Source organism: Staurois parvus, unplaced genomic scaffold (genome assembly GCF_062004578.1).
Source record: "Staurois parvus isolate SC_StPar_1 unplaced genomic scaffold, SC_StPar_1.0 ptg001590l, whole genome shotgun sequence".
NCBI lineage: Eukaryota > Metazoa > Chordata > Amphibia > Anura > Ranidae > Staurois > Staurois parvus.
The window spans coordinates 26675-54533 of NW_028319386.1; the positions used below are offsets into that span (position 1 = coordinate 26675).

The 27859-nt window shown below is 43.7% G+C and overlaps 1 protein-coding gene and 1 pseudogene across 2 annotated transcripts in view; one reads left to right on the plus strand and one right to left on the minus strand.

Annotated features, from left to right (window-relative positions):
• Positions 1-27859, minus strand: part of PTPN6 (protein tyrosine phosphatase non-receptor type 6) — a 135258-nt gene that overhangs the window by 6132 nt on the left and 101267 nt on the right. For both annotated transcript variants that reach the window (XM_089662932.1, XM_089662931.1), the window contains exons 4-13: positions 20853-21033; positions 18575-18688; positions 14196-14309; positions 12453-12549; positions 11255-11334; positions 10988-11137; positions 9043-9177; positions 5961-6115; positions 5758-5825; positions 563-714 (exon numbers count right to left, since the gene is read on the minus strand). In XM_089662932.1, coding sequence (XP_089519058.1) covers positions 563-714; positions 5758-5825; positions 5961-6115; positions 9043-9177; positions 10988-11137; positions 11255-11334; positions 12453-12549; positions 14196-14309; positions 18575-18688; positions 20853-21033 — 1246 coding nt within the window. The remainder of the gene's footprint in view (positions 1-562; positions 715-5757; positions 5826-5960; positions 6116-9042; positions 9178-10987; positions 11138-11254; positions 11335-12452; positions 12550-14195; positions 14310-18574; positions 18689-20852; positions 21034-27859) is intronic.
• Positions 16881-17029, plus strand: LOC149435168 (U2 spliceosomal RNA; annotated as a pseudogene).

The window sequence follows — 27859 nt, forward strand, 5'->3', positions numbered from 1 at the left end:
GATGTGGACACTGGTGAGAGTACATTGTGGGGATGTGGACACTGGTGAGAGTACATTGTGGGGATGTGGACACTGGTGACAGTACATTGTGGGGATGTGGACACTGGCGAGAGTACATTGTGGGGATGTGGACACTGGTGACAGTACATTGTGGGGATGTGGACACTGGTGAGAGTACATTGTGGGGATGTGGACACTGGTGAGAGTACATTGTGGGGATGTGGACACTGGTGACAGTACATTGTGGGGATGTGGACACTGGTGAGAGTACATTGAGAATATGGATACAGGTGAGAGTACATTGTGGGGATGTGGACACTGGTGAGTGTACATTGTGGGGATGTGGACACTGGTGAGAGTACATTGTGGGGATGTGGAAACAGGCGAGAGTACATTGTAGAGATGTGGAAATTGCTGAGTAGTCAGCATCTTTGGTGGAGACAGACTGAAAACTCAGGAAGGGCTCAGGTTTCTGATGTGGGACATACAGTTCACCCTGGACAGCAGACCCCACAACACCAAAACTCTTTTTATTGCTACCAGAAACACAAGGTGCTGGTACCTCGAACGCTTGCAGTTTGTGCTTTGCCGAGTCGATGTAATGTGCAATAGCTGAATAGATGAACCTATACTGAGCCTCTGTCTGGACCATTCCTGAGCGCTGGGATCGTACCATCTGAATGGATTTCTGCACATCTATATCACAGTCCAGACCTGGAAAAGACACAGCGTCAGTCTGGGATGACCAAGGGGGAGTCATGTGCAAGTAACACCAGCAGTAAACTACATTATGGAAGCAATATGTTTAATAGGTAAACTGAGATATAAGACACAGATTCCGTCTCAAAGAGTGGCACACCTAGTATCCGTGGACTGTGTGGCCACTGAAGACAGCAAACAACATAGATTCTAGTACTTGATATTAGGCTGGACATGTGCTGTAATGCATTGTGCAAATGTTTGCCTGGTCATATACAGTTAGGTCCATATACAGTATATTTGGACACAGGCACAATTTTCCTACTTTTGGTTCTGTATTCAAGCAGAATAAATTAAAACAAAACAATCCAAATGAATTTGAAGTGCAGACTTTTAGCTTAAATTCAAAGGGTCGAACATAAGTATCGAGTACACATTTTAGGAACTGCAACCATTTGTATAAACAGTCCCTCCATTTTCAGGGTCTCAAATGTAATTGGACAAATGAATATAATCATAAATAAAATGTTCAATTTCAATATTTTGTTGAGAATCCTTTACTGGCAATGACTGCCTGAAGTCTGGAACCCATTGACATGACCAAAGACTGGGTTTCCTCCTTTCTGATGCTTTGCCTGAAGTCTGGAACCCATGGACATTACCAAAGACTGGGTTTCCTCCTTTCTGATGCTTTGCCTGAAGTCTGGAACCCCTGGACATGACCAAAGACTGGGCTTCCTCCTTTCTGATGCTTTGCCTGAAGTCTGGAACCCATGGACATTACCAAAGACTGGGTTTCCTCCTTTCTGATGCTTTGCCAAGATCTAACTGCAGCTGCCTTCAGTTGTTCTTTGTGGGTCTTTCTGCCTTTAGTTTTGCCTTCAGCAAGTGAAATGCATGCTCAGTTGGGTTGAGATCAGGTGATTAACTCAGCAATTGGTGAATATTCCACTTCTTTTCCTTCAAAAGCTTCTGGGTTGCTTTTGCAGTGTGTTTTGGATCATTGTCCATCTGTACTATGAAGCGCCGTCCAATCACCTTTGCTGCATTTTGCTGAATCTGGGCTGACAGTAGATCTGTAAACACTGCGGAATTCATCTGTCTTCTGTCACATCATCAATAAACACCAATGACCCAGTGCCACTGGAAGCCATGCATGCCCATGCCATCACCCTGCCTCCGCCCATGCCATCACACTGCCTCCACCATGTTTTACAGATGACGTTGTGTGCTTTGGATCATGAGCTGTTCCAAATCTTCTCCACACTTTCTTCTTCCCGTCATTCTGGTACAGATTCATCTTAGTTTCATCCATCCAAAGAATACTTTTCCAGAACTGGTCTGGCTTCTTTAGGTGTTTTTTGGCAAAGTCTAATCTGGCTTTTCTATTCTTCAGGCTTATGAATGGTTTGCACCTTGTGGTGAACCCTCTGTATTTGCACCTTGTGGTGAACCCTCTGTATTTGCTCTCCTAAAGTATTCTCTTGATTGTAGACTTTGACAATGATACACCCACCTCCTGGAGAGTGTCCTTCACTTGTCTGGATGTTGTGAATGGGTTTTTCTTTACCATAGAGAGGATCCTGCGATCATTCACCACTGTTGTCTTCCGTGGACGTCCATGCCTTTTTATGTTGCTGAGCTCACAAGTGTGTTCTTCTTTCCTCAGAATGAACCAAACTATTGATTTGGCCACTCCTAATGTTGCTTAGCCTTCATGATGCTCTTTGTTCACTGATATTCTCTAACAAACCTCTGAGGGCTTCACAGAACAGCTGTATTTATACTGAGATGACATGACACACAGGTGGACTCTATTTACTAATTAGGTGACTTCTGAAGGCAATTAGTTCCACTAGATTTTAGTTATGGGTATCAGAGTAATGGGGGCTGAATACAAATGCACACCACACTTTTCAGATATTTATTTGTAAAAAATGTTGAAAACCATTTTTCATTTTCCTTCCACTTCACAATTATGTGCCACTTTGTGTTGGTCTATCACAAAAAATCTCAATAAAATACATTGACGTTTTTGGTTGTAACATGACAAAATGTGGAAAATTTCAAGGGGTATGAATACTTTTTCAAAGCACCGTATCTATGTCCCCATCAGATTATCCCTGCCCATTTGTGTCCCCATCCATCTGTGTCCCCATCAGAGTCTCCCCATACATCTGTGTCTCCATCAGAGACTAACCATACATCTGTGTCCCCAGCAGAGTCTCCCTGCCTATTTGTGTCCCCATCAGAGGCTCCCTATACATCTGTGTCCCCATTAGAGTCTCCCCATACATCTGTGTCCCCATTAGAGTCTCCCCATACATCTGTGTCCCCATCAGAGTCTCCCCATATATCTGTGTCTTCATCAGAGTTTTCCCATACATCTGTGTTCCCATAAGAGGCTCCCCATACATCTGTGTCCCCATAAGAGTCTCCCCATATATCTGTGTCCCCATCAGAGTCTCCCCATATACCTGTGTCTCCATCAGAGTCTCCCCATATACCTGTGTCTCCATCAGAGTCTCCCCAAACATCTGTGTCTCCATCAGATTGTTCCTGCCTATTTGTGTCCCCATCTGAGACTCCCCATACATCTGTGTCCCCATCAGAGCCCCCCCAAACATCTATGTCCCCATCTGAACCTGCCCATACATCTGTGTCCCCATCAGAGACTCCCTGCCCATTTGTGCCCCCATCAAAGGCTACCCATACACCTGTGTCCCCATCAAAGTCTCCCCATATATCTGTGTCCCCATTAGAGATTCCCCATACATCTGTGTCTCCATCAGAGTTTCCCCATATATCTGTGTCCCGATAAAAGTCCCCCATACATCTGTGTCCCCATCAGAGACTTTCCATAGATCTGTGTCTCCATCAGAGGAAAGGCACATCCACCCTTTAAAGTGTTCCACTCTATGTGATAACAGTGGAACTAGAGAACACAGAGATGTAGGGTCACTGCATCTGTGTGTCATTTTAGGATGAAGACTTGTAATTGTCACTTGACCTCCAAACATTTGGCATGTAGATGCTGAACTTCTGTTGACAAGTTGGGGAAGACCGCTATAGAAGAAATAATATAGATTCAGGCACTTCTAATGTTTCAGTAGCCATGGATTCAGGAGCAGGTAATGAGGGATTCCCATCTTCTTAGGCAGCTGTGACACCATTTTTCTTCATCCGATGGAACTTAGGAGATGGACTCTTATCTCAGGAGGACATTTAGGTGCCCATATTTGTCACTAGTTCCAGTGTATTAAAGAGTGTAACCTGGCACCTTATTGAGGTTAAACACATTTAGATCGTATCAGGCAGGTGCACAGGATGAATCTGGAAGCAGAGCTTCTGCCTCGTGCTTCCTACTCCATGCTACACCAGGCCATGCCCACATCTGTAAGTAATTTTAAAGCATTCTTCAGGCCATGCAACTTTGAACATAGCTGTTGTGTGGAAATTAAACAACCCAACTGAGATGTTGGTCTGAAATGAAGGCCAGTGGAGCTAGTGAATTGCTGCCATGGTCAACAGATGAGTGTTGAAGGAAGCTGATCTAAGTGAAAATCATCAAAGTGTTGAATCAAGAGTTCTTAACCGGGTAGTCATACCCCTCAGGGTTATGGGAACCAAATGATGGGGGTATAAGATCTATGGATAATAACGAACGGGAACAGGATTCTATGCATTATTGCAACTGAAATCAAAGTGGAGAAATGGACTTGATGTGTCAGATGACATAGGAGTAACATTGTCGGTGACTGTACATCAATTCAGTGTTCTGGTTACACAAAAACAACAGCACAAATCTCACTAATTCTAATTATCCTGTGTATTTTTTATTAGATTTTTTTTATATACATAAATATCATGAAGTCCTAATGATTAAGTCCTGAAAATGCCAGTATCGGAAAAGTTTTGCTTCATTCAAATCTCTCATTATTTATGATTCCTATGGCAGGACACTGGTGAAGGCCCCATGGTCACACCTTATGAAAAATGGTGCAGACAGGGCATGGGTCAGAGAGACAGAATCTCCACCATCTATGGGCACTTTCTGGAATCTTCTTTGAAATGTTCCTTCATGAGTGACTTGGAAGCTGACTTTGTTTAAGATGAGGAATCTTGGCATAGCAGCTTCCTCCGGTCTTATAAGGGCATACAAAAAATGTATTGCTGATTGAGGCTAATATAAAGGTTATGTCTAGATGGTATTTGATCCCCGTCCATCTGTCGAAGATTTATTTTAATGTTGTGCTTTTTTTGCTTCCAGGATGTCATATGCTGGGGAAAATGCTTTACATCTGGTAGGAATGCCCAAGACTTCAGAGCTTTAGGAACAGAATTTTTGCCATTGTTCGATACCGAAATCCCCACAAGTGGCTATTTTAGATGGTCCAACCATTGGTAGATCATGAAAGAGACCTCAATCCCCATTTTTCAAGTATGGCAAAAAGTCTCCTGAATTATGTCCCATGAGAGAATTACGAATATTATTCAGGACACAAAAAGCCACTTTTGGGGACCATGACCACATTATATGCATATTGACCTCTAAACAGGCACTCTTTGGACTACATCGTAAACTGATTATACAGTCACTGGGATCCTTCCTCCTTCCCCTCTTCCTTTCCTTTTCGTTACTCTCTTATTTTCTTCTTGTAATATCGCTGTGGATCACTGTACAACTTAGCACTGTTGATGAAGTCCCCTGGTGCGGACGGGGCCCAAATTTGGATGTCTATGATCACATATTGGTAACATAGGTATCTTCATGACCTACTTGGTTTGTTTTATTGTTGAGTCATCTTGGTGTAATGTTATATTGTCTTACTGGGCCAATGTTGATTTACCACCTGGCTACCTTGTGTATTATGAGTCTCTTTTTTTTTTTGTATGACTTTACGAAACACTTCTGGCGTATGGGGACATATTGACCATGCCCCACTGGGAGTCAATACTAGTAAAAACTTTAAGAACTCTGTTTAAATAGTTAAGAAAACTGTTTAAAAGGGAATGTGTCAATTAAACAATCACTGTTAACTCTCAAGATTATTTCACCTTTTGTTTGAATGATGTCCACCAACATGTCAATGACGATGATGGTTCCGGTACGGCCAATTCCAGCACTGTGAATGAAATGTATAATAAATAAGAAATGAGAAAACAAAGGTAAGCTGTGTAGAGTAACATCAGGATCGGATCGTGTGACAAAACAGGATTTCAGTGGGACAGAGGACTGACTGATGGAAAGATGAGTTTACCTGCAGTGTACAATGATAGGCCCAGCTCCTGGTATGCTCTCCTGCATTCGGTTGACCTCTCCAAGGAAACTCAGGACTCCGCCTGGGTCAGATGGAACCCCATGATCTGGCCAGTTCAGGTACTGATAGTGGATAATGTCTCTGGTCTCGTTGCGCTGCAGATACAAATGCGAAGAATGATATAGGAAAGTGTTTCTTAAAATATGGGTGGAGACCAATATAGGACCACAGGAATCTTTGGGATGGGTCAATGTCCATAACACCGAGGCATGATGCTGCAACCCCTATACTCCATATAAAATGTAGCAAGCTCCACTGGAATGGGTCACGACTTTACTTTTGTGTCAAAATATGAAATCAGCATATCATTGATGAACGAAAGCACACCAACTATAATTGACAGCACAGACACATATGGGGAGCTAGAGCATGTGGGGAGGAAATAACTGCCTTGACAATTACCCAGTGAATGAAAATTCAACAAAGATTCTCTTAGCTTTACTAATGTAGGCCAGAGGCGGCTCTTTAATTAGGCAAATTAGGCAGCCACCTAATTTCTCTAACGCAATGCAGGGACAGACTGGGCCGGGGGGGTGGCCACTGTGGGGAGGGGCCGCCTGCCTATTCTAGTTACAGGCATTGAGTCGGGTTGGGAAATAGTACACTGCGGCTGAGGGAGGCTGAGCACTTACTGTCATTTCCATACCAGACCACCCGTCCATCCTCTACGCCCATTGCTGGGCCCATTAAGTCCAGTCAGATGCCATGCTGGGAACTGCGAGGTGGAAACTGGAGGAGAAAGTCAGCTGAGCCGCTGACAGCCAGTAGAATGAAGGGAGAGGAAAAGAGACCCCATGTCAGGAGAGGCATCACTGGAGGCACATGTAGGAAGCCAGATGCAGGTAGAGACACACTGAGCAAGAAGGAGGGGGAATCGACTGACAGTGATCTCATCCCCACCACCACCACTGTCTCTGACTGTCACATCCTCCAACCCCCCCTCCCCCTCCCGTTTCAGGCAGTAGTGATAGGGAGATAGGGATGACATCAGTAGCAGTGGTGATGGGGGGATAGAGATGACATCAGTGGCAGTGGTGGGGATAGGGATGACATCATTGGCAGTGGTGGTGGTGGGGATAAGGATCACATCAGTGGCAGTGGTGGGGATAGGAAAGACATGATTGGCAGTCGTGGGGATAGGGATGACATGAGTGGCGGTCATGGGGATAGCAATGTCATCACTGGCAGAGGTGGGGATAGGCATGAACCACCAATGGTTGCCCTACCCATTCCCCAGTAAATTTTTGTCGCTTTAATTATTTTTCCCATTATGGGTGTGAGTGGGGCCTCAAAAAGCCTAGAACTGACTCTGATGCAGGCCATACATGGGTCGAATTGTGAAGAATCTGACAATCAAAAATTGAATGCGTTTTGCAATCCGATGGTGCCACCATTGATTTTGAAATTCGACCTACCAAGCCTTCAATTTCACCTCATGTTGTTACAAAAAAGAAATTTCATGGCCGCAATCTTCTTTTTCTTTCCAGGTCACAGTTCATGAACAATTCTTTTTCAATTATATTTCTCTTGCACGATTCTCCCATCATTGCTTAGAAATTTGTTCATTTTTAAAAAAATTTCCAACATTCCCGATCACTCAAATTCGATGGCCACACGAAAATCGTCCGTTGCTGCGGCCCCACTAATGGTGGAAATTTGAACGATAATAAAAAAATTACAATTTTCAACATAAAAATTATTTGAAATTCAACCCATGTATGGACAGCCTAAGCCTACATACTATAAACAGAGAAGAATGCCTACAATGTGTTCTATGTGGGGAAGTTCTAAGTAATAAAATCCTAAATTTGAAAGAGCAACTTTTTTAACAAAATACCCACACATTCCATGGCCATGAAATTCTGATAAATAATTCTCTTAGGTCCCAGTTTGAAAACAATTTTCTTATTGGGGTCCTCAGATTAAGAACCCCTGTTTTGAACATATTAAAATACTGGCAGAGCTCCGCTGCAACAACCTTGTTGCACAGGTTTCTTCCCTTATTTTACCATTTATCTGAAAATTTCTAAAAACATCTAAAAATGCAAAGTAGAAAAAAAAAAAAAAGAAGAGGTCACATGATCATTCTTGGTCTACACTGTCCTGAGGGGGGGGGGGGGGAGTTAATAGGTAGCCAGCATATCGCTGCAGTAAGGCCCATTCAACAATGACAGACATTTATCAGATGTCAGGCCTATCTAAACTAATGCACACATCGGAGTAGGCTCTGCAGTAAGGCCGGTCATACATGGGTCGATTTCAGAATGATTTTTCGTTCGAAAATCGGACCTAAGAATAATCGACTGATTTTCGCTCTGTTAGTGGGGCAGTGGCACCAGCCAATTTTCGTGATTCCTCCCCATTTCGTTTATCGGGCATGTTGCAAAATTCATGAAAAACGACCATTATTTGAAATCATTGGTGGCACCATTGGGTTACAGAACGAACAACGTTTTCGATTTTTGATCAAAAAATCGTTCGGAATTCAACCCATGTATGGCCTGCTTAACTCTTTTCTCACTGGGATAAAACTGGCTCTATGGAAGTTGTGTGGACCATGTAGGACACAGCAGCTGTGGATGACACCTCCTGAAGACCAGACAGTGTGTCAAAGACAGGCAGGGGGTGTTGTGGGAGTGACCTTTCATCGAAATTTGAAGGCAGAAAGAAAATTACAGAGTAACACAATTTTCTACCAATCATCAGAAACAGAAGCAAATTGGGCAGAAGCAGATTGGACAGAAACGAGTGGGGCTGGAACTCTTCTTTAATATACACAACAAGCGTGGCACCAGCTGTACCCTCACAGGTCACCTTCTGTAATTAAATTCCAGAGTCTCCAGCTTGAATGCCTTCTTTTGTGTTCCAATATAAATTAAGTTTGCTCTGTGTCATTGCACTTTACACACTACTCTTTGCCTTATAGGCAGAAGGTGACTATTCACACTTTTAGAGAGGACATTCAAGGACAAAATGAAATTAGGGAACAATCCAATAAGCAGTGAGAACCATAAACACTTACATTTTCTAAAAGTGACACTCGTAACGTACGAACTTTGTACTCCATGGCTTCATGTTCTGACACCAATTCCACCCAGAAATGTCCAAACTCTTTTCCATCTGTGTCTACATCCGGCCAGTACGGCACACATTTAGTCTAAGGTGACAACAGATGAAGTTAGTGGGAGACAGGTGGTTGGAAAAGGAGAAATGAATGGAGGTTAAGAGAGAAAAGAGAAAGAAGGCAGACTGGGGGAGAGAAAAAGAGAGGAAGGAGTAGAAAGTCAAAATGGAAAGAGAAGAAGAGAGGAAGGATTAGAAGGTCAGATTAGTAAAAGAAGAGAGAAAGGAGTAGGAAGTCAAGGCTGGAGAAAGAAAAAGATAGGAAGGAGTAGGAAGTTAGATTGGAAAGAAAGGTAAGAGTAGGAAGTCAGACTGGAGAAAGAAGGTGACGACAGATGAAGTTAGTGGGAGAATAACAGAAATTCCAACAAGAGTAAAGTATACATTGCCTTGAAAACAGCAGGAATGTGAGAAGTGGAAAAAAGTAGGAACACATAATGACTAAAAGACAGGAAAATAATAAAAGAGGAGTAGAAAGGCAGGATAGGTGGTAGTAAAAGGGTAAGAGAGAAGGATTGGTAGGATAACATGGGAAGCATGAGAAGACAGTCTGAAGTAGAAAACAGGAGGAACACAGGATGGAAGGAGAAGACAGGTGATTGGAAAAGGCAAAATTAATGGAGGTTAAGAGAGGAAAGAGTAAGAAGGCAGACTGTGGGAGAGAAAAAGAGAAGAAGGAGTAGAAAGTCAAAATGGAAAGAGAAGAACAGAGGAAGAATTAGGAGGTCAGACTGGTGAAAGAAGAGAGAAAGGAGTAGGAAGACAAGGCTGGAGAAAGAAGAAGATAAGAAAGAGTAGGAAGTTAGATTGGAAAGAAAGATAGGAGCAGGAAGTCAAGGCTGGAGAAAGAAGAATATAAGAAGGAGTAGGAAGTTAGATTGGAATCAAAGGTAGGAGTAGGAAGTCAGACTGGAGAAAGAAAAAGATAGTAAGGAGTAGGACGTTAGATTGGAAAGAAAGGTAGGAGTAGGAAGTCAGACTGGAGAAATAAGAAGAGAGGAAGGAGTAGGAAGGCAGAGTGGAAAGAAAAAATTAGTAGAAAAGCAGAATGGAAAAAGAAAAAGAGAAGAAAGAGTAGAAAGTCAGACTGGAGAAAAGAATAGAAGAGATAGGAGTAGGAAGCTGGACTGGGGGACAGAGGGAAAAAAGAGGATGAGCAATAAGTCAGACTGAAGAGAGATGAAGACATAAGGAGTGGAAATTCAGACTGGAGAGAGAAGAAGACAGGAAAGAGTAGGAATTCAGACTGGAGGATAGAGTAAGAGAGAAGGCACTAGTGATGCAGATTGGAGACAAGAAGAAGGGAAGGGGTAGGAAGTCAAACTGGAGGAGAGAAGAAGAGAGGAATAAATTAAAAGCAGAATGGGAAGAGAAGAGGAGAAGGAGTAGAGAGGCATGCTAGAAAGAGGAGAAGTGAGGAAGGAGTAAGAAAGCAGACTAGAGAACAGAAGTAAGGTAGTAGTACAAATGTAGACTGGAGGAGAAGAGTGGATAGAGGTGGACGGCAGACAGGAGGAGAGAAGAGAGGAAGGAATAGTAAATCTGAAAAGAAAGGTAGGTAGACAGACAGGGGAGAAAATGAGAGGAAGAGGGAAAAAAGGTAGAGAGAAGAAAGAGGAGATGTAAGAGTACAAAGGCAGATTGAACGACAGAAGAATGGAGGACGATATGCTGGGTGGGAGTAAATACGTGAGCAGGCAGAAAAGAAGAAGGGGTAAGTGAAGTTTAAAATGAGACAGCATGAAGAAGTAATTATTTGAAAGCAAATCAATAAACTGACCATATCTTTTAGACCATGTATTAAATTGACCATAGAGAATGATAAAAACCAACTGAAACCTCACCCGGCCCTTCTCAATCTCCTTAGTGGTCATCACAATAATCCGACTGTTCTCCTGCCATATCATCTCCCAGAAGTCTCCTACAGTTGAGCCCAGGCAACCTTGACAAGCAATAAAATGTTTGAGGGGTTCCTCAGCTCCCCAAAGCAGGTTCTGCAGAAAAGAAACAAACACGGTTGACAGTTCAGTGTAGATAATTTACTACCATGGATAAAAACGGTCGCTGAAGTTTGAAAGGATTGCTTGCTTATAACGTGGCGTATTACTCACCGACACATAGTTGGCATTGATGTAATCACTACCAGGAACATTTGGATCTCGGCACTGTAGCACAACCCTCGTATGGTCAACTAAAAACAAGAGAGACAATGCAGGGGTATGCGCGAGAAGCCTTATCTTTGTGCATGATGGCTGATCATAAATAACCCAATCCAATGGCTTAATGTGGCACTCAGAATCAGATGGATATTATCCAATCTTGTTTTTCCACCAATAGCCTTTGTCCTGGTCCATGAAAAGCCTGATTGATGCAGATAGTCTGCAGTGATATCCTCTATTGGCCATTCTATTGAAACCTGTACAATCACTTCCTAAGGCATTTTACATTAAAAGGAAGAAACCTAACAGAGTTCCAACACTTGTACTGTATCTTAAAATCCCATCTCCACAATTTATAAAGAATTATTTCTGGTCATGCCAACTCACCATGAATTTAAAAAAAAAACTTTATTCAGGTCCAGTGTCATTACGGGTCATTTTTATTCTTTTGTTTGGCACTGGTGATGCATACACACCATATAGTGCAGCAGTACTGTGAGCCCAGGCCAGCATGATGACGGACCCCCAGAAAGGACCCCCAGAAAGTGTAAGCATGCCAGCTTTGGCTCACAGAAAATGGATTGAATGACGCTAGCCACCAGTGGAGTGGAGGTGCCTGGTGGATGAGTGGACTTTGTGCGGAGAACAGAGCAAATTGACGGAGTATTGCAATGTGAGCTGCTTATTTTGTTCGTTTTTACCGGGTGGGATATTTTTTTTCCTAAAGCAGAATCTCTAATTCAGTTTTAATAACCAAAGTTAGCCAATAAAGGGTATCATATTAACTCCAAATATATGCAAAATGCAAAACAAGTGGGTATTTTTAGCATAAGGTCAAGTAGTTGATAAAGTTCACTTTAAAGGTTCTAATTTCATTGATTTGATTTTTTTATATGATCTGGGAATCTGGATCAGTTCTTTTTATGTACTGGTCTAACCAAAATTGCTATTGAATTTTCTGATAGTTGATGGAAAGTTTAAGACGACTTTCTTATATCACAAGGTGGAGATCTCCAGAGATCTCCAAAGTCAAAGGTTGGGCAAAATGTGCCACGACCCAGGAACTATGGAATCCAGCAGCCCACATGACTCCACCTATACCTGAAACTTCTCTTTTGGGTGGACTGGCCTTCCCGTTTGGTTTACTCACATGGAAGGATATTCTTGTAGCGGTTTTTGCTCTTGTTTTCTGATCTCTGGCCCTCCTTTCTCTCATAGAGTAAGTTAGATTCCTGTTTCTGGAGAGCCTAAAAGATAGGGAGATGTCCGTTACAAAGTGAACAGAATATACAAGCATCATCAATTTCTGTGTGTCAATGTAAAGAAGTTCTTTCCCAGCATGGGCTCTGAAGAACTCTAGGCCTAGGGTTTTTTAGAGATTGCGGGGGGTTCCTTGAATAATAGGTAATTTTTGACTCTCAGATAAGTAAATACTGACATCAGTTATCTTTTTAGCCATCTAGGGGGCATTTTTCCTACTGACCATCAATATATGGAACATTCTACCCACTGACCACCTATGTAAGGAGCATTCTTCCAACTGACAACCAATATAAGGCACTTTCTACCTAGAAACCACCAATGTAAAGGGAATTCTTCGAACTGACTGCCAACATGAGGAACATTCTACCCATTGGCCACCAATGTAAGGAGCATTCTTCCAACCGACCACCAATGTAAGGAGCATTCTTCCCACTAATCACAAATGTAAGAAGCATTCTTCCCACTGACCACCAAAGTAAGGGACATTCTTCCCACTGACCACCAATGTAAGGAGCATTCTTCCTACTGTCCACCAATGTAAGAGACATTCTTCCCACTGACCCCCAATGTAAGGGACATTCTTCCCACTGACCACCAAAGTAAGGGACATTCTTCCCACTGACCACCAATGTAAGGAGCATTCTTCCTACTGTCCACCAATGTAAGAGACATTCTTCCATACGACCACTAATGTAAGGAGCATTTTTCCTACTATGTAAGGGGAACATTCTCTCACTGACTCTCCCAGTAACGAACAAAATGGGATCGTTCCCCACTCATCATCAGTCTAAGAGCGCCCTTCTCCTCTGACCAGTATCTCACTGACCACCAATGTAAGGTGGCACTACACTGACCACTACCTCTCACACAAATATACAGTGAGCTATAGGTACAGTAAATTATAGCAGGGGTTCCTTGAGACCTGAAAGTTAATTCAAGGGTCCTTCCATTTTTTAAAGGCTGATGTAAAGCTATAATTGTGAATAGTTGCCAGGGACAGTCAAATATCGACCCATCACATGGTGATGGCACTAATTCCTCACCTGGACAATTGTCTAGTACTTACCAGCCCCACCCATTAGAATTAAAGGCCAATAGGAAAATCAAGGATTGGGCAGAAAGTGTACAAATTTGCATATTAGAGCACCTCAAGGTCCAAGTGTCATAGCTGTGACAAGTTTCAGGGCAGAATGGAATGTGGGGATCCAGAGCCAACCAAAGCATGCATCATCTTGACACGAGGAACCATACAGGGTTTGGGGACCACAGGGCTGAAAATTGAGGACAGGTGACACCAAACATGTCCTTTTGTCTGCCATTTATGCTTGGTCTCACAGATGTCCTCCATCGGGAGGGAGGTGTTAGACTTTGCTAGGAGCTGTGATTTTTACGCTAGTTGTCTTTGGCCTATTTTTTATGGCACTATGCTTACATTTTCATTCTGAAACAAGTTCTGCTTTAACCAAACTAGAAAAAAGACACATCCCTCAAATTCATACTCTCAGTAAATGACAGGAAAAATAACAGACTTAGGAAACCCATGCAAAGTGCAGCAGCAAAGTCCTGTAGTAAACAGCAGCCAATCAGAATGCTGTTTACAGATCTCTGGCTAGTTACAGCATAGACTTACATCAAACTCCTCCCAGAATCCCGCCTTGGCTGCCACCTCTTTTTCGGACTTCTTATCTAATTCCTTCATGCGGTTCTCTATGTCAGCAGCATTGACTCTAGTAGAGTAATATGGCTGTGTGAGAAACAGAGAGAGCGGTGAGACAGACTCAAAAAGACCACTAAGGCGTCAATGCAATGGGGTAGATTTACTAAAACTAAAGAGTGCAAAATCTGGTGCAGCTCTGCATGGTAGACAATCATCTTCTAACTTGAGCTTGTTCAACTGAGCTTTGAGAATATTGTCTTCACAATTCCCAATATGAGCTCTTAGTTCATAAAAACAGATTAATTTTTAGTTTTCTTGTGGGAACATCTCTCAGACACATGACATTGTTAAATCAACCTGAAAGGCAATGCTAGAGGTTAGAACACAAGCGATAGAAAGACTGCCAAGACCATGAACCAATTTTCCTGTTATCACTCAAAATGCCTGGAGTCCTGTTTGCTATGGAAATTGGGAACTAGCTATAACAGATGCTAGGCAATGTATAGGGGAGATTCACTAAAACTGGTGTAGGCGGAATCTGGGGCAGCTGTGCATGGTAGCCAATCAGCTTCTAACTTCAGCATGTTCAATTAAAGTTTGACAAATAAACACTAGAAGCTGATTGGTTTCTATGTAGAGCTGCAAAAGATTTTTCAAGCTTCAGTTTTAGTAAACCAACCCCATTGTGTCTTCACAATTCTCAATATGGAATCTTAGTTCATAAAAACAGAATTTTTTTTTTAGTTTTCTTGTGGGAACATCTCTCAAACGCATGACATTATTAAATCAAGCAGCGATTGAACGAGACCAACTTTGCTGTCCTTAATGCAATGAGAAAATAAATATTATTGTGGTATACGGTATGTGGTCAAGAGAAAGTACACAATGTTAGCTGCTCCCATTGTTTTTGTCAAAGATTGGACTCAAGCTTCATTGTAGTTCTGTCAATAAGTAGCCTTTTGAAATATTTGAACTGTTGCCTTTTTTACATACGACATTGCCATCTACAAGTTTGTAGAAACTGATGTTTGAAAGGGCTATGTCTGCATAGGAATGGCTACCAAACTTTCCTGGATATGAGGCTAGCACTACAACCTGAAAGGCAATGCTAGAGGTTAGAACACCAGAGAGAGAAAGACTGCCAAGACCATGAACCAATTTTCCTGTTATCACTCAAAATGCCCGGAGTCCTGTTTGCTATGGAAATCGTGAACTAGCTATAACAGATGCTAGGCAATGTATAGGGGGAGATTCACTAAAACTGGTGCAGGCAGAATCTGGTGCAGTTGTGCATGGTAGCCAATCAACTTCCAACTTCAACATATTCAATTAAAGTTTGACAATAAACACTAGAAGCTGATTGGTTTCTATGTAGAGCTGCAAAAGATTTTTTAAGCTTCAATTTTAGTAAACCAACCCCATTGTGTCTTCACAATTCTCAATTTGGAATCTTAGTTCATAAAAACAGAAATTTTTTTTTAGTTTTCTTGTGGGAACATCTCTCAAACACATGACATTATTAAATCAAGCAGCGATTGAACGAGACCAACTTTGCTGTCCTTTAATACAATGAGAAAATAAATATTATTGTGGTATACGGTATGTGGGCAAGAGAAAGTACACAATTTTAGCTGCTCCCATTGTTTTTGTCAAAGATTGGACTCAAGCTTCATTGTAGTTCTGTCAATAAGTAGCCTTTTGAAATATTTGAACTGTCTCCTTTTTTACATACGACATTGCCATCTACAAGTTTGTAGAAACTGATGTTTGAAAGGGCTATGTCCGCATAGGAATGGCTACCAAACTTTCCTGGATATGAGGCTAGCACTACAACCTGAAAGGCAATGCTAGAGGTTAGAACACAAGAGAGAGAAAGACTGCCAAGACCATGAACCAATTTTCCTGTTATCACTCAAAATGCCCGGAGTCCTGTTTGCTATGGAAATCGTGAACTAGCTATAACAGATGCTAGGCAATGTATAGGGGGAGATTCACTAAAACTGGTATAGGCAGAATGGTAGCCAATCAGCTTCTAACTTCAGCATGTTCAATTAACATTTGTGCATAGAAAACCTCCAGTGTTTATTTGTCAGTTACACCAGATTTTGCACCATGCAGTTTTAGTAAATAACCCCCCACAGTGTATCCCTATTGCACACAGACCAGTGCATTTGCTAGGAAAGAATAGGCAGCATGCGTGTGTGTGTGTTTAAGTGTTCATGTTTGTAGCACTCTGTATGACTTGTATTGTACAGTATCCTGTAAATGTAAATAGTTTTGCAAATTCAAAATTCTTGTTTATTAAAGGCACATTACTGGGTTATTTACTACAAAAAAAATTAAAATAGAAAAGCAGGAAGAATTAGCAAAAGAGCATTACATAAACAAAACATGAGATCAAGAGAACTGTCTTAAAAAAAATAAAATCTATAAAAGACAGAGAGGTATAACTTAGAGATTTAGAAGCATTTCTTTAGTGGAAACCATAGTGGAGGAAAATCCATAAACCCACAAAGGAAAAAAATAAGTAAAAACAAAGCCAAAGTATAAACACTGAGCAAATTACTACCTACATCTAAACTGTCCACACAACATAAAGATGAGAACAAGAATTCCTAAAACCAGTCAGGCTGGTATCACACTTGTATCTGGAGTGGTTTGACATCCTGGCCTTTTGGCTAAGATCAAGTGTAGTATCTGTTCTTATCAGCTTTTGGGAGGATGAAACCCGCTGCTTCTTGTTGAGTGAGGGCGCTGGTTAGTATCCTTCCAGATGTAATGGGTTGTAAATGGCGGGAGGGCCTTTTTCCTCCCGGGTTGTTTCTGGCCTTGTGCACCAGGCCTATCCTCGGTTGAAGGAGGACTCTCCCTAAGTTCTAATGCCTTCGTGATAGGGTTGGTGCTGCTCTGGTGTTGCCAGGGGCCCTGGAGTGGTAGTCCAGGGGTACTGTAAATTCTCACGGTTGGGGAGAACACTATGAGTTTTTTGGCACCATAATCACTACACTCATTGCACACTTTTTTCACACTTGCCTCCTGGGCTGGGCCTTTTGGCTAGGACCGGAGACATTTTTATACCCAGCTGAAGGACCCGTCATTGTATTATGGCAGGACTAGTAGAGTGTAAGTCCTCAGACCTGCCCTGAAAGTCTTGGGGAAGAGGGTACGTGGCCTTTTGGTCTGCGTCTCCAATTGGGGGAGACCCACCTAGTACTTGGGTCGGCCTTGTTTTGGCAGGCCTCCTGAATAAAGGGTCTGTCTGGTTTTGGCTGGGTGCACCACGAGTTATTCCAATCCCTGTCAGAAGCCTTGTGTCCTGGGGATCAGGGCCAGGGTCCTTTCTTTTCGGAGGAGGACCATGTGTACACCTGTGCAATTTTTTTTTGTGTGCTCACTTTTTTTGCACCTGGTGTCAGGCTTCCAGTCTGTGCACTGCACCTCAGAACTTAAAGAAAGAATAAAAAACTTGTATCTGTGGTATTATAACTCTCTTCCTGGGAAGATAGGGGCATGATGACAGAATGATCTTATGTGCACCATGGACCAAGTAGTCTTCAAGTTGGGAAGAACTGTCTTTCTGATTGAAGGTTTAGTCCTCTCAGACTGATATATGTGTTTCTGGTTGAAGGTTAAACCACCTATCTTTTTTACATTTCTTAGGGACTCTGGAAGTCAAATACTTTAGCTTACTGAAAGCTTACAAAGGGTTCGCCTCTTCTACTGGGATAATTTATGTGTATGGAGCGTGGCTCCGTAGACAACCAGGTCGGGAGCTCGCTCGCAGTGTTTGTCCCCATAGCAAGCCGTTTGCTATGGGGACACACAAAGAAGAGGTGGAGCTAGGATCACCAGCAGAGGACCTGAGAAGAGGGCTACTCTGTGCAATTCCATTGCACAAAACTGGTGAATATAACATGTTTGTCATTTTTATTTTTATTTTTTAAATCTGCCTTTAGTAACACTTTAAAGTTCAGTTTAAATCAGCTAAAGACATTTCAGGTGCACAAAACAAAAACTTTGCAAAGTCATACAATTGTTCTCTTCAGAGAGCAACCACAGCCTGAGTTATAAAAGCCAGTCTCTTGCCAGCATGCTGCAGAAAAGGAACCCTTGCTCTCTCTGTGGAAGCAGTGGTCTCTATGCTGTGGTCTGACATGTCCCCCGATGAGTCAGTCCCATGGCTCTTTTATCAGCAAAGCTCATGCCCTCTGCTGACTGGATCATTTTCATGTCTGGCTTAGCAAGGGGTGTGATGGACCTCCACATATCTATTTCTGTGACTTCATTTGGGCTTTAAACCACAGACATCAATGAAGAATCAGATTTTTGCCTAGTGCACATTGTCCACTCACCTTCTTGAGGTAGACCCGGGCCCCAGATACCTCTTCTATGTGCTTCTTTTTGTATGCCTCAATCAAGTCTGTGAGCGTGTCATATTTGACATCTCCCAAAGTATATCTTTCACCCTGTGAAAAAAAAAAAAAAACAAGGTCATCATTATTTCACAGTAGAAAGGAAGCTATAAAGGTTTTCTTATGAGACTCTCCGCAGGTCATGTAACATACGGCTATTTCCTGCCTATTAGTGGCCTCTTTAGACAAATGGAATCTCTGTGGTAAAGTAGATGGCACTGTAATAGTTAGGTGACGGGTTCTGTATGAAAAAGTAACATTGCAATTGCACTTACTATTTTGTTGACAAATGATTCACTAGTTCAGTCTTTCTAACCCCAGAGGAACCCTTGGAATATTTTCAGGTCTCGTTTGCTAAAACCAACTCACTGGTAGTCAATGGCAAAAATGCCTCTTACATTGGTTGCCAGTTGGAAGAAAGCTCCTTACATTGGTGGACAATGGAAAGCATGTCTCTTACATTGGTGGATAATGGAAAGCATGTCTCTTACATTGGTGGCTAGCGAGATGAATGTTCCTTACTTTGGTGGCCAGTGTGAAGAATGCCCCTTACATTGGTGACCAGTAGGAAGAATGCCCCTTACATTGGTGATCAGTGGGAAGAATGTCCCTTACATTGGGGGTCAGTGAGAAGAATGCTCCTTACATTGGAGACCAGTAGGAAGAATGCCCCTTACATTGGTGACCAGTGGGAAGAATGCCCCTTACCTGGGTGGCCAGTGGGAAGAATGCCCCTTACATTGGTGGCCAGTGGGAAGAATGCTCCTTTTACATTGGTGGTCAGTGGGATGAATGCCCCTTACATTGGTTGCCAGTAGGAAGAATGCTCCCTACATTGGTGGCCAGTGGAAGGAATGTCCCTTACATTGGTGGTCAATGTGAAGAATCCTCCTCACATTGGTGATTATTGAGAAAAATTCTCCTTACATTGGTGGTCAGTGGAAAGAATGCCCCTTAGAATGGGGCCTTTGGGCCTTTGGCAAGAATGCCTTTACATTGATGGACATTGGGAAGAAGGGCCTTCTTACAGTGGAGGTCAAATTGCTTGCCGACAGCTAAAGAAAGTAATGTTTTCATGTTGTTGCCAAATTGGATTGACTATGCAGTCACCATCAGATGGGAGGACAGTCAGCCACAGCTCAAGGAACCCCTACCAACCTCTGAAGGAACCAAGGTCAAGAAAGGCTGTTGTGGACTTTGGGGCAAATTTTTTTGTTTTGTTTTGCTTTGTCTTTTACAGTATGTCTTTAATTTTCAAGAATCACAATAAAAATTGCTGATTGACAAAAAAAGGTAATTCTTGGCAGGTATTAAAAACACAAATAATGCAAATTTCTATTCTCTATTAAGTGTATTTTAAATGCAAATATCTGATTTTTACTTCATTGTGGACTCTCATTACACAGCAGCACTAGGTTGGGAGAATGTGGGGTAGTACTTGGGACCTGTCAGGTGTCCTGTGTTCACAATACTCATAACAAACATTCTCGACTGAGCAGAGAGATGATCTTACCAGGCCATTGCTGCTTCCTAATTGTCCACTCACAGGCTGGGGGTGGGGAGGTGACCAGAATGTGCTGCTTAACTGCACCAGACAGGTCACAAGGCTGGGTACACTGTGTGGCAGGATTGTGTAAATTTCAGGACTGGATAGACACTTCAGTGGAACCCTAGGATTCGTACTGAAGTTGCTAGGTGTTTCTTGAGCAATAAGCAGATTAGTGTCCCACCTACATTCACCACCAATACAAGGGGGCAATTTTCAACTAACCACCAATGTAAGGAGTCTCTTTTTGCTGGCCAATTTCAGATCTAGCAGATTTCAGGAGAAGGCTCAGCGCTCTGTCATAGTTGTTAATGAGTTGATGGTTGTAGAGCAGAGGTGTCCAAACTGCGGCCCGTGGGCCAGATGTGGCCCTTTTTTTGCTTTTATCCGGTCCTTGGGGCACTCCACTGATATAAGGCACTATCCCTTCCACTAACACCAAATAAAGGGCACTATTCCTCCTACTGACACCAATGATGGGACACTATTCCTCCTACTGACACCAATTATGTAATTTTTTTTTACCCCCATTTAGTAAACCATTTTTCTACTCCCACTGGCCACAGTCCAGCCCCCCTAAAGATTGGAGACCCCTGTTGTAGAGACCTTTTTTTCTAAATGGAAACAGTTGACCTCCTTTTGTGAGAACCTCTTTACTATGGAAAGTTTTACCTCGCATATGATCTTGACATGAGTCACTCGAGGCTTTCCGTCTTTCGTGTCTGCGGTAAGGACAGAGATGACAAAATCTCCAGGTTTACTGCGGCTCTCTCGGACCAGGAAAGTCCATGGTTCTCCCTTCTCCTGGAGTAGTTTCTCTGCATCAGGTCCCGAGAGATAACCATGGTACCAGCTGTGGACAGAAAGGACACACATATGGTCATATTGGTGGTGGGGAGATGGTTGAAGGAAACAGCAGTGGGCAACTAGAAGGGTGCTAGTGGGTTATGTCATCTGTGTGGAAGGACCAGATACACGCTTGGCGGTCAGTGAATCAGCATCTATGCCTGCATGCAAAAAAAGGTTGTGCTCTATGTACATATACCATGACCTCTTTTGCAGTTTTGACTGGAGGGCAGCTTTAAAGGCAATTTGTCTCTGATAAAAAGTGGACCAACAGTTTCCAGTGCCAACATTTGTGCAAGGTTTTTATCAAATCCCCAGGTAGATATGAAAGACACAAATTAATGCAGCCCTGTATTTATTAATGCATCATTTTACACTATATTGCCAAAAGTATTGGTTGGCCTACCTTTACATGCACATGACCTTTAATGGCCCCCCAGTCTTAGTCCGTAGGGTTCAATATTGAGTTGGCCCCGCCCTTTGCAGCTATAACAGCTTCAACTCTTCTGGGAAGGCCGTCCACAAGGTTTAGGAGGGTGTCTATGGGAAGGTTGAACCATTCTTCCAGAAGCACATTTGTCAGGTCAGGCACTGATGTCGGGGAGGAGGCCTGGCTCGCAGTCTCCACTCTAATTCATCTCAAAGGTGTTCTATGGGTTGAGGTCAGGACTCTGTGCAGGCCAGTCAAGTTCCTCCACCCCAAACTCACTCCTCCATGTCTTTATGGACCTTGCTTTGTGCACTGGTGCGCAGTCATGTTGGAACAGGAAGGGGCCATCCCCAAACTCTTTCCACAAAGTTGGGAGCATGAAATTGTCCAAAATGTCTTGGTATGCTGACACCTTAAGAGTTCCCTTCAGTGAAACTAGGGTGCCAAGCCCAACCCCTAAAAAACAACCCCACACCATAATCACCATAATCACCCCAGTAAACTTTACACTTAGCACAAGTCAGTCAGGCAATTACTGTTCTTCTGGCAACCGCCAAACGCAGACATGTCATTCGGATTGCCAGACAGAAGCGTGATTTGCCACTCCAGAGAACACGTCTCCACTGCTCTAGAGTCCAGTGGCGGCGTGCTTTACACCATGGCATCTGACGCTTTTCATTGCACTTAGTGTATAAGGCTTGGATGCAGCTGCTCGGCCATGGAAACTCATTCCATGAAGCTCTCTATGCACTGTTGTTGGGCTCATCTTAAGGCCACACCAAGTTTGAGAGTCTTTGGCTATTGACTCTGCAGACAGTTGGCGACTTCTGCGCACTGTGAGCTTCAGTATGGGCTGACCCCGCTCTGTCATGTGACGTGGCCTACCACTTGGTGGCTGAGTGGCTGTTGTTCCCAGTTGGTTCCACTTTGTTATAATCCCACTAACAGTTGAGCGTGGAATGTTTAGTAGCCAGGAAATGTCACGGATGGACTTATTGCCCAGGTGGCCACCTATCACGGGACCACGCTTGGAGTCACTGAGCTCCTGAGAGCGATCCATTCTTTCACCAATGTTTGTAGAAGCAGTCTGCATGCCTAGGGGCTTGATTGTATACACCTGTGGCCATGGAGGTGATTGGAACACCTGAATCCAATGATTTGGAGGGCGGGCAATATTTCTTGCAATATAGTGTATGTGTTTTTGAAGCTGAGCTCCAGCCTTCCCTTCAGTCTTGCACAGTTGTCTTGGACTGTCTTCAGTCTTGGACTGAAAAAGCTTACTCTGATTTAGCCACGTGGAATTCGGCTTCCCCACTCTCAAACACATTGTCACCATGTTGATGAGGACAAGGGCCTCTTCCCCACAACCATGGCCCAGTGGTTGTGGGGGGTCCAGATGTCACCTATGTGAATGACTATGGGATACATTGTACCCTTACTCATTCTCCAAAAAAAATGTCAAAAGTAAATAAAAACACAAAAACAAATCCTTTATTAAAAAAAAAACATGTCTCTTGATGTAAATCCAGAGTCAATCAAGATGAATGCCGACCGACACAAAAAAAAAGAAGACACTTGTCAAGAGAAACTCGCTGAATGACAGGTAAACATGTGGTTACTGAGTGACCCCGCCCCCATGTTTACCTGTCCATTGGCAAGTGTTGTGTTCCTTCAAGAGACACGGAAAACTTTTCGAATCGATATACGCTTTAAATGAAAATAGTAAAGTATCTGAATTTGACCTTGTAGCAGCCTTTTGCAGTGTAGCAGATCTCAGACTAAGATATGGACAAGCAGCACCAGGAACCAATCAGTTTTGCTGTAATGCTTGCAAGGGACATGATGATAGGAGAGGGTGAAGAGACAGCGAAATGCTCTCAGTCTGCTGCTTCTCCTTTTACTGACCAGTCACAGGCCGGGGAAGGGGCGATACCTGGAAGTGTTACTTAAAGTGGTTCTAAAGGCAGAACATTTCTTATCTTAATGCATTCTATGAATTTAAGGTAAAAAAAAAAACTTCTGGGTGTAGCTCCACCCCCCAGCCCCAGATTATACTTACCTGAGCCCCATCTCTATCCAGCAATGTGCATGAGAGCTACGGCTCTCCTGGGTCTCTCCCCACATTGAATCACATAGCAGTAGCTGTTGTGTGATCACAGCAAGTAAGCAAAAGGGGAGAGAGCAGGGGCAGGACTGAGCCACGCTCTGTGTGTGTGAATGGACAATGTCCATTCATATAAGCGTGGCTCGGGAGCGAGCCTACAAGAGTGCCCTCATAGCAAGAGGACTGCCAGAGGGGGACCCAAAAAGTAGAGGAACGGGGCTGCTCTGTGCAAAACCATTGCACAGAGCAGGTAAATATACCGTGTTTGTTATTTCTAAAAACAAAAATACAGCCTTTAGAATCACTTTAAAGCGATTGTAACGCTCAGACATGAAACCTGAACAAAGCATATCCCTCTATAGTGTGTACTTGTCTCAATCTAGAGCACTAAGTGTAATTTCTGTCTGCTGTTTCGTTCCTTTGCTATCAGCATTAGTAATTTCTGACAAATTTTCTTGACACCAAGAGAAAAAAGGTGACAAGGGAGGGAACTCCAGCTAATTGACAGCCTCAGCTCTGTTCCTGTGTGCTGTTTGAAGGGGGTGTGTCTTTTCCTTCCAATCAGCTGTCAGAGCTCTCCCATGTATAATTTTAGCTCTTTGCCTCATTTTTTCTTATAGCTCAAACAAACTTTATAAATTCGGATGTAGAGAAGACTGGAGATTAACATGTACAACTTATGTAGGAGGATTTGTTTCATCTCTGTGTGTCACCTGAGGCCGTTTTCTTCATTGGGTATATGTAAGGGTTTACAACCACTTTAACTGCAGCAAAGAAAAATTAGGTCTTCTGCCCTGCCAGGCACAACTGTGTTATGTGGGAAAGCTGTGTAAATCTCAGGCCTGGATGGACAGAAATACAAATCCTCTGGCAGGTAAAACAGCTTCCGTATACAATATGTGTTTCATCTGTGTACTATATTTAGGCCCTCTACCTCAATACTTTGGTTCAAGGGTTAAGTGAAGACTAATGGTTCCCATCATGGGCCGGGTTAGCGCTTAGTCCTGGCTCTTGGGTTGGAGTTGTGTTGCAGGTTAGCTTTATGGGTTAGTTTGAGGCTACGTGCCGTGCCTTGGGGTTAATATGAGGTTTGCAATCAAGGGTTAGGTTTACATCAACAGGAAATTGTGGAGTGCGATGCACTGAGTGAGATCATTTGAAGTTCCTGCCATATCACGTCGTTTGTCAGGTGTGATATTTCTTGGTGTTGAATTGAAGGTGCCAAAAATAACCACCGAGAATAGGAAAGTCTGCACTGAACATCTTTTTTTTTTTAAATTTTAACTTTTTTAACTTTAGCAGGGCTGGACTGTGGCCAGTGGGAATAGAATATGACCTGTATCAATGGGAGGAGTAGTGCCCCATCATAGGTGTCAGTAGAAGATATAGTGCCCCATCATTGGTGTCAGTTGGAGGAATAGTGCCCCATCATTGGTGTCAGTTGGAGGAATAGTGCCCCATCATTGGTGTTGGTGAGAGAAATAGTGCCCCATCATTAGTATCAATGGGAGGAATAATGCCCCATCATTGGTATTAGTGAGAAGAACAGTGACCCATCATTGGTGTCAGTGGGAGGAATAGTGCCCCATAATTGGTGTCAGTGGGAGGAATAGTGCCCCATCATTGGTGTCAGTGAGAGGAATAGTGCCCCATCATTGGTGTCAGTGAGAGGAATAGTGCCCCATCATTGGTATCAGTGGGAGATATAGTGCCCCATCGTTGATATCAGTGGGAGGAATACTGCCCCATCATTGGTGTCAGTGGGAGGAATACTGCCCCATCATTGGTGTCAGTGAGAGGAACAGTGTCCTGCCATTGGTGTCAGGGAAAGGAATAGTGTCCCAAGGGCCCATAAAGACAAACAAAAAAACACATCCAGCCCCAAGGCCACAGTTTGAAGACCCCTGTTCTAGAGGGCCAGTTCACACCACATGCAGTCCAGTCATTGGTGTAAATTGGAGAAATAGTGTCCCATCCTGTGGTGTCAGTGGAGGGAATAGTGCCCATCAATAGTGCTCCAAGCTCCTTGAGCGCATAGTCTACGATCGCCTAAGCGCCCACCTTATTGACAATAATCTTCTTGACCCATTACAATCCGGCTTCCGTCCCCTACACTCCACCGAAACTGCCCTCCTCAAAATCACTAACGACCTACTAAACGCCAAAGCCAAGGGCGACTACTCTGTCCTCCTTCTCCTGGACCTCTCTGCGGCCTTTGACACAGTCGACCACCCCCTCCTTTTTAATAAACTACGATCCCTTGGCATCAGAGATACCGCTCTCTCCTGGTTCTCATCTTACCTATCCCGACGCTCCTTCAGCGTCACCTACAATGGCGCCACCTCCCCCTCCCTCCCCCTCTCTGTTGGGGTCCCTCAAGGCTCTGTCCTTGGACCCCTTCTCTTCTCCATCTACACCTCCTCCCTGGGCACACTCATACACTCCCATGGCTTTAATTATCACCTCTATGCTGATGACACCCAAATTTACCTCTCCACCCCTCTCCTCACCCCCACTATCTCCGCCCGCATCACTCACCTCCTAAACGACATCTCAGACTGGATGTCGCTCCATTTCCTCAAGCTTAACCTCTCCAAAACCGAACTCCTCATCTTTCACCCTGCCCACACCCCCCCCCCATCCTATCCATCACCACCACCAACACCACTATCATTCCCGCCCCGCAAGCCAAAGTCCTTGGCGTCATTCTCGACTCGAACCTCTCCTTCCTCCCTCATGTCAAATCACTTGCAAACACCTGCAGGCTCCATCTCCGCAATATTGCCAAGATACGTTCCTTCCTCACCCCAGACACCACCAAACTTCTTGTACACTCCCTCATCATCTCACGCCTTGACTATTGCAACTCTCTTCTCACTGGCCTACCCAAGTGCAGGCTCTCCCCGCTCCAGACCATTCTGAACTCAGCGGCCAGACTCATCCACCTCACCACCCGCTCCACCTCTGCCACCCCCCTCTGCCTCTCCCTCGACTGGCTCTTGATTGCCCAACGCATCAAATTTAAACTTCTAATCCTGACCTACAAAGCCGTTCATAACACTGCCCCTGACTACCTCACCAACCTGATCCCCAAGTACCACCCTACCCGTACCCTTCGCTCCTCACAGGACCTCCTTCTATCCTGCTCCCTGGTCTCCTCCTCCCATGCACGACTGCAAGACTTCTCCAGGTCCTCCCCTATCCTCTGGAACTCACTGCCCCAATCCATCCGACTGTCGCCTTCCCTCCCCACATTCAGGCGCTCCCTCAAAACCCATCTCTTCAGGGAAGCCTACCCCACCCTCACCTAACGGCCATTCTCCCTCATTCCTCCCACCACTTCATCCCCCTCAGCCACTTCATTCCCCTCAGCCACATCCTATTGTTCCACTACCCCCTCCCTCCTAGATTGTAAGCTTGAAAGAGTAGGGCCCTCTTACCCCTCGTACGTTGTCTGTTTTTGTTGTACTGTGCCATGTATTGTCCCCCTATTGTACAGCGCTGAGCAAACCCTTTGGCGCTATATAAACTTGATGTAATAATAATAAAAATAATAATAATCATTGGTGTCAGTGGAGGGAATAGTGTCCCATCATTGGTGTCAGTGGAGGGAATAGTGCCCCGTCATTGGTATGAGTAGGAGGAATAGTGTCCCATCATCCCATCATTTGTGTCAGTGGAGGGAATAGTGCCCCATCATTGGTATCAGTGGGATGAATAGTGTCCCATCATTGCTGTCAGTGGGAGGAATAGTGCCCCATCATTGGTGTCAGTGGGAGGAATAGTGCCCCATCATTGGTGTCAGTGGGAGGAATAGTGCCCCATCATTGGTATGAACTATTTTTTTCAGATGCTAAATGCCTGCTCAATCCCTCAGAAATTGAAGCCTCTCCACACAGGCTTGCTAACTTTGGTGTCAAATTGTATGTTATTTCTATCAACAGGATAGGACCAAATAAAGACAAGCAAAGGGCCACACCCAGCCCCCAGGCAGCAATTTGGAGCCCACTGATTTAGATCATAGCAAAGACAAGCTGATGTGAGAATTCGGTCACAGTAGCATCCGCTGCCACGTACATCAACACTGAGACATATACAATTTTAACAGGTGTAGTCCCCAAACTGTCTGTTCCGACAAATGAATGGGAATGAGTCCCATGAAGCTTGGATCCTACTGGATACTAAGTAACTGGAAAAATGGAGAACGGAAAAGAAAATCATGTAACTTCTCCATGCCATCATCGGGTTGTATACTTCCCATTGTAGGGAGAAAAGCCTGCCATGAGGTGAGAGGTTACA